Source organism: Tupaia chinensis, unplaced genomic scaffold (genome assembly GCF_000334495.1).
Source record: "Tupaia chinensis unplaced genomic scaffold, TupChi_1.0 Scaffold000673_1, whole genome shotgun sequence".
Taxonomy (NCBI): Eukaryota; Metazoa; Chordata; class Mammalia; order Scandentia; family Tupaiidae; genus Tupaia; species Tupaia belangeri.
Window position 1 is genome coordinate 302,471 of NW_006160196.1, and position 7,421 is coordinate 309,891.

Consider the following 7,421-nt stretch of genomic DNA (forward strand, 5'->3'; position numbering starts at 1 on the left):
CCCTCCAGCAGCTGCTCCCCAAGCCTCCAGCGCAGGGAGGGGGCTGTGCAGGCTCTGGAGGAGCAGCTGCAGTGCAACCCCTGGGCCTCCCAGGAGCAAGAGGGGCCCAGCAGCTGCGGGGGGGTTGGGGTGGGGGTGGGGGTCTGTGGAGGGAGGGAAGGGTCAGAGGGACCCCCTTCCCAGGCCCCAGTCCCCTTCCCAGGCCCGCCGTCCCTCCCCCACTCACAGTGCACTTGGAGGCGCAGGGAGACCTGCTGGGAGCCCCACGGGTTCCGGGCCTGGCAGGTCAATCCTCCTTCGTGCTCCCTTTGGATCCGAGGCAGCTCCAGGACCCCAGGGCCCCCGGGCTGGGAGGGACCCAGCGTCTGGTTCCCCCGGGCCCAGCTCAGGCTGGCTGGGGGGTTGCTGCGGGCGACCCTCCTCGCCACCTGTGCCCACTGGCGGGAGGCCCTGCCCTCCTTGTTGCTCCTACCTGTCCCGTTTGCTTGGGAAACCATCACCCTCAGGTCCTCTGGCGGGTCTGCAGTGGAGACAGAGTGGGCTCTAGGTGGGCGGGGTTCCCTGTGGGCAAAGGAGACTGAGGTGGTGGGGAGGGGGCGAGGGCAGGTCCCCAACCCAGACCACCCAAGGGTCTAGACAGGCAAGAAGGCCGTCCCCTAGGCCTGGGGCTCCAGGCCCCTCCGAGCTCTGGGGCCCTGCCCTGTCCCCTGACCCCTCGCCCTCTCCCTCCTGAAACAGGCCCCTGCGGGGACACTCACACAGCACAGACAGGACGAGGGAGCGGTGCCAGGAGCCAAGCCTGTTCTCAGCCCGGCAGGTGTACAGCCCCGAGTCCCCAGCCTCCACCCGGGGCAGCTCCAGGACCCCCGGGCTTGAAGGGCGGGAACAAGAGAGGACTCTGTCCTCCAGGACCCAGCTCAGTGTGGCCGAGGGGTTGCTGTCAGCAGCGCAGACCAGACGCAGGATAGCCCCCTCCAGGATGGGAAGGGATGAGCTATTCTCCAGGTTTGTCAGGCCTTGAGAGACGGAGACTAAAGCCAGGCCCAGGGCTTGCAGCCCTGCCCCTCTTTGTCTCTCTCGTTTCTATTTGAAAGGGGAAGGGAGTTCCACAGTAATTACTTTGTTTTCTTGCTTGCTTTTCTTTCTTTCTTTCTTTCTCTCTTTCTTTCTTTCTTTCTTTCTTTCTTTTTTTTTTAAGAGACTTTTTGCTATAGGGCGTGTGCGCTCTCCAGAAAGACAGAAAGTGAAAAATCATCCCCACTGCAATCCCTTTTCCATTCTCCTCTCGGGATTTCAGGCACGCACGTACACGCCCCCAACCCACCAGGCCAGTCACGTGGGCGTCCACACCTTAATCACTACCCCACCTGTTGGCCCCTATTTATTCTTTTTTTGTTGTTCTCTGAGAGAAAGATTTGCTGCTGCAGGGTGCATGCACCCACTGGAGACCCAGAGCAAGTGAGAAATCACCCTCTCAAAAGGGATGGCCACACCGCAATCCTTTCTCCTCCACTCTCCTCCCTGGGATTTGGGCACGCATGCACACGTGCCCGGCATGAGTTTCAAGCCTCAAGTCCAGTACCCAAACTCCAGTCGGCCATGTGGGAGTCCAGTGACGTAACCACTATGCCACCTGCAGGCCCCTATTTAGTCATTTTTTAAAATTAAATTTAATTAACTTATTTTTTTTAAACATGACCAGAGAAGAACAGAACGAGAAAGAGAGAGAGAGAAAGTGAGAAAGCAAGCCACCAGGTCTGGGACTTGGACTGCGGTCGGCCATGTGGGAGTCCAGCGACCTCAACCACCACACCACCTGCTGGCCCCCCATTTACTCATCTTTAACCATATAAGATGTGACTGTATCACGTACCGTTTTAAGGTTTGGGGGTTTGCACTATCCTCCAGTTGCCTGTGAGGCTGAAAGAAGGCCCCGGGGAAGAAGGCGGCTCCGGCCCCTGCTGCGTGCAGAAGCGGAGGCCAGAAGGTGGTCAGTCCCCGTCTGAGAAATCTGGGCAGAGGACAGGACATCCGGTCCAAAAGGGACTTCGCCCACTTTGCCAGAGGGCCCTGCTGCATGGGCTGCGGCAGCAGAGGGCTACGGTCTAAGAGCTGCCGGAAGTGCCTCCTGCGATGGCCCAGGTCACCCAGGCCCTGGACTCCCAGATGGCTACTCAGCTGCTCCCACAAGTACAGCCCAGAGACAAATGAGAAGCAGCAGCCCTGCTGGCCCGGGCTGACAAGAAAGCGACCGTGACGGGGTGTCCCCACTAAGAGGCGGCCATCCTCCAAGCAGGGCCAACACTCAGGACTTTGGGGGAGAACAACAGGGCTCAGCGGGTGGTGACAGCACATGACAGGACCCCATGGAGTTGGCTGTCTTCCTGCCGGTGTCAGAGATGGGGGTTCCCTACCGCATCGAGGGGAAGGCCAGGCTGGGGCGTCCACAGGGAAACCTGCACCACCGTCACCTTCACAGGCTACCTGGGAGGACAAAGGCGCCCTGGCTGAGCTGAGGGAAGCCCTCAGGACCAGTTACAACGCGGTCGCGGGGAGGCAGTGTCCTGGACCCCAGATTTGTGGCTGGCACTGCCATACTGGAAGAGGTGTTGTGGCATGGCCACACCACACTGGGGGGCTTTCCCCTCCCTCTCCCTCTCTCCGGCAAGCACACACACCTTCTGGCAAATTAAATTTTTAAAAAGTCAGATGGGGGGCTGGCAAGTGGCATGGTGGTTAAGGTGACTGGACTCCCACATGGCTGATGGTGGTTCAAGTCTTGGACCTGGCAACTTGCTTTCTCACTTTCCTTCTCTCTGTCTCTCTCTGGTCAACTTCAAAAAAGTAAAATAAAATGACAATGAATGAAATTAAATAAAATAATTCTTTTTTAAAAAAAGAAAAAGACATGACACAGCAGTTCCAGTCCTAGGTATATACCATGAAGATCTGAAATCAAAGATGCAAATGGGGGCCGGCAGGTGGCGTGGCGGATAAAGGTGCTGAATTCCCACGTGGCTGACCATAGTTCAAGTCCTGGACCTGGCAGCTTGCTTTCTCACTTTCTCTTTCTCTCTGGTCAAATTAAAAAATAACAATGACAAAGGAATTAAATAAATAATTCTTTTTAAAAATATGCAAATGGCAGTTTGTCAGGGAATGCTCATGACCACATCAGTTATAAGAGCCAAAAGGCTACCAACATGGGCCAGCAGGTGGCGTGGTGGCTAAGGCACTGGACTAATCTTACATGGTTCGAGTCCTAGACCTGGCGGCTTGCTTTCTCACTATTCCTCTCTCTTTCTGTGTCTCTCTCTGGTCAAATTAAAATAAATGAACGAATAAGTAAAATTAAATCATTCTTTAAAATAAATAAAGAAAGAAAACCACTTGTAAAGAAGGAGTGGTGCCCCCCCGTCTCGCCATCTGGACCCTCTCTGCTCCGCATCGGGACCCACTCAGTCCGGCCTGGAGTGGACGTCAGCCCTTCCTGTGTTGTTTCCCCCAAGGATGCTGATGGCCAGGTTCTGAGGAGCATCTGGGCAGAGAGAGGAGAAGACGGGGACTCATGGCAGGCTCTGCCTCCTCTCAGCCACCGTGGGAACCCCAGAAATAGGAAGCAAAACAAGAGGCCCTCCCCCCTCCTCCCCACAGCCCTCCCCCCAGGACATCCACTCTCATTCCCCTTTGGCCGTATTCTGCACCTGCCGCTCTGACAAACTACCAAGGGTGGAGGAGAAACGACTGGAGGCCGGAAGCCCAAGCTCTAGGCACCAGTGGACACAGTGTCTGGCAAGGGCCGTGTTCCTGCTTCCTAGGAAGCGCCTTCCAGCTGTGGTCTCACCTGGCAGAGACGTGGTCTCTCTTGGGGACTTCCTGATGAGGGCGTTCATCCCATTCATGAGGTCACATGGCCTACTTCTCCCCACAGCCCCCCATGCATCACTCAGGTCTGCATCACTGGGTCATTTCCTGAGAGATTTTTACTATAGGCACATGTGCTTGCCGGAGACACAGAGAGAAAGTGAGAAAACCCCTCGCGGATGGCCATGCCACAAGCCTGTCTCTTCTTGGGATTTTGGGCATGCATGTACACATGCCCAGTGTGAGTTTCAAACCACCAGGTCCAGGACTCGAACCGCCATCAGCCATGTGGAAGTCCAGTGCCTTAACCACTACTCCACCTGCCAGCCCACTGAAGCATTTCAATTTAAGAATTTGGAGACATAGGGACCACCAGTTGGTATAATGGCTGTATCGCTGGACTCCCATGTAGTCGACTGCGCTTCAAGTTCCAGACCTGGTGGCTTAAACTCACGCCGGGCGCATGTGCGTACGTGCCCAAGATCTCGAGAGGAGAATGGAGGAGAAGGGATTGTGGTGTGGCCATCCCCCCTGGGGGGTGATTTCTCACTTTCTGTCTCTCTGTCTCTCTGTCTCTGTCTCTCTGGCGAGCGCACACACCTTATAGCAGAAACCTCTCCAGAAAAAAAAAAAAGAAAAAAGAAAAGAAAGAAGATAATGGGAATTTTAAACAACTTGTTTAACAAATATTAACTCAGGTTAGGCTCCCAGGCACCCTCTGAGGCGGGTGGTCCTATGGTTCCCATTTCATAGCAAAGGAAAGAGGCAGCGAGGCTAAGCGAGCTGCCCATGGTCACACAAGGCGTGTGGCCGCAGGGGAATGAGCACGCCGGCCTGGTGAGCACCAGAGGCTCCGTGGCTCTTAGAGGCGTAAGGACTGGACCACACATCTGGGTTCCTTCTGTTCTGCTGTCCTCCCCACCGGGATGTGACTGCAACAGCGCGAGAGCGTGTAGCGTCTAAGGAACGGCGGAATGAACGGGATGAATGGCTGTCTCAGGGAGCTCCCGACTGCCTGAGAATCCCTGCAGGGCTTCTGGTCTCAGCAAACCCGATCCTCCGGGCGACACCGGAGCAGAAGGAAGGAAATCGCTCGCACCGTCTGAACCGAGGACGGCGCCAAACCCAGTCCCGGCGGGGCGCGGGCGCCACCTGGCGGCGCCAGTCCAGCTAAGGCAGCGAGGTGGATCCGCGTCTAGGAGGGGTGGTGGCCACAGTGCCCAGGGCAGTTGCCTAAACACGGCAATCCCTTCTGGCCGCGGCCAGTAGCCCCCACCTCAGGCCATATGGGATCCCTTTTTTTTTTTTTTTTTTGAGAGGCTTTCGCTATAGGGCGTGTGCGCTCGCCAGAGAGAGAGAGACATAGAGACAGAAAGCGAGAAATCACCCCCCAGAGGGGATGGTCACGCTGCAATCCCTTCTCCTCCATTCTCCTCTTGGGATCTTGGGCATGCATGCACACGCGCCCGGGGTGAGTTTTTTAAGCCACCGGGTCTGGGAAGCGAACCGCGGTCGACTACGTGGGAGTCCAGCGACATAGCCATTCTGCTAACTGCTGGTTCCCTTTTTTTAAAAAAAGAGGTATTTTTGCTATAGGGCGAGTGCGCTTGCCAGAGACAAAGAAATTACCCGCCAAGAGGAATAGGCCACAATCCTCCTCTCAAGATTTTAGGCACACAGTGTGGGACCCTCTTCATGCCATCCAAAATCAGGTCTGCTCTACTAGCAGCCAAAGACATTTGTGACTGCTGCACCCAAGTGACATCTGTTTGTTCCCCTGCAAAAGTGGAGGTTCCACCATGGCAAAAAAACAGAGCTTTGTTCACCACCGTATGCCCACCTGTTTCCTGCCTGTCATTGCCTGCGGGAGCCTGCTCAGAGGGGGAAGTGTGGCCACGTTTCTTCACCCAAACGTAAGCGTCCTGGCGATGTGACGGTGGCAGGGCAGTGAGTGCTCCGAGGCCGACCAGCCTGGGAAGGTTCCGCGCTCACATCCCGAGGCCTCCCTGAGTACCTGAGGCCTGCGTGTGCCCATGACCAGGGACTGGCTGGGGCTGGGGAGGATCGTGGCATCAAGACCCCGCGGGAATGCTGTCTTATCTATGGTAGAAATAAACTAAAAATACATGTGGGGGAGCTTCGTTTGGATCCTGTGGGGATGGAGACCATGAAAAAGGAACCTGGAGATTTGGGGTTGCGGGTTTCTTGCAGAACATAAATGACTAGGAAACACTAAAAACGTGGCTGAGACTTCCCGGGTGAACGTGGTATTAAAGGAGACAAGGGAAACCAAAATGTGGCCGAGACAGCTAACAAGGACCATTTGGTTAGAGCATATAACCATCTTTTTGAAAATAAGTTTTTTTTAAATTAAAGAATTATCTTATTTAACTTTACTTATTTTAATTTGACCAGAGAGGGACAGAGTGAGAGAGAGAAAGAGAAAGCAAGCCACCAGGTCCAGGACTCGAACCACAGTTTGTTACGTGAGAATCCAACGCCCTTAACTACCACTCCACCTGCCGGCCCTGAGAGTAAGCATTTCAAGGGTCCTGAAAGTATAGGTAAAGAGTCTGAGCAAGCAGAAAAATGTGAAGCTTAATAAAGATAAACCCAAAAACCAAATCGTAAGAGACTCAGGATGAGGGATCCCAAAATACACACAATTTTTAATTACTTTATTGGAGCCAGCAGGTGGCTTAGTGATTAAGGCACTGGAATTACCACTTGGACGACAGCAGTTCAAGTCCAAGACCTGGTGACTTTCCAGCAGGTGGCTTAGTGATTAAGGCACTGGAATTACCACTTGGACGACAGCAGTTCAAGTCCAAGACCTGGTGACTTTCTCTCTCTGTCTTTCTCTGGCAAAAAACTCATGAAAAAATTATAATAAATAAATAATTATTTAAAAGAATTATTTTATTTAACATTACTTATTTATTTATTTTAATTTGACCAGAGGGGGACAGAGAGAGGATAAATGAGAAAGTAAGCCTCCAGGTCCAGGACTTGAACCACAGTTAGGCCATGTGGTAGTCCAGTCCCCTTAACCACCATGCCACCATCACCCCCCAGGGGATATGGCCACGCTGCAATCCCTTCTCCTCCATTCTCCTCTCAGAATCTTGGGCATGCACGCACACGCGCCCGGCATGAGTTTTAAGCCACCGGGTCTGGGACATGAACTGCGGTCGACTACATGGGAGTCCAGTAACCTAGTATTATGCTAACTGCTGGTTCCTATTTATTTTTAAAATTTGACTACAAGACAGAGAGAGGGAGAGAGAAAGGGAAAGTGAGAAAGCAAGCTGCTAGGTCTGGGACTCAAACAGCTGTCAATCATGTGGGAGTCTAGCACCTTAACCACACCACCTGCTGGGCCCCCACAAAATATATTCTTAAAAAAGGAGATAAAGGGGGGCCAGCAGTTAGTGTAATGGCTATGTCGTTGGACTCCCATGTAGTCGACCGTGGTTCAAATTCCAGACCCGGTGGCTTAAATTCCCGCTCGGCGCGTGTGCATGCGTGCACAAGATCCCAAGAGGAGAATGGAGGAG

The 7,421-nt window shown here is 53.8% G+C and overlaps 1 protein-coding gene across 1 annotated transcript in view; it reads right to left on the reverse strand.

Annotated features, from left to right (window-relative positions):
• Window positions 1–2,596, reverse strand: part of LOC106736168 (sialic acid-binding Ig-like lectin 16) — a 9,776-nt gene extending 7,180 nt beyond the window's left edge. The window contains exons 1-4 of the mRNA XM_027776454.1: window positions 2,485–2,596; window positions 759–1,016; window positions 227–520; window positions 25–143 (exon numbers count right to left, since the gene is read on the reverse strand). Of these exons, the coding sequence (XP_027632255.1) occupies window positions 25–143; window positions 227–520; window positions 759–1,016; window positions 2,485–2,596 (783 nt within the window). The remainder of the gene's footprint in view (window positions 1–24; window positions 144–226; window positions 521–758; window positions 1,017–2,484) is intronic.
• Window positions 2,597–7,421: the final 4,825 nt, after the last annotated feature.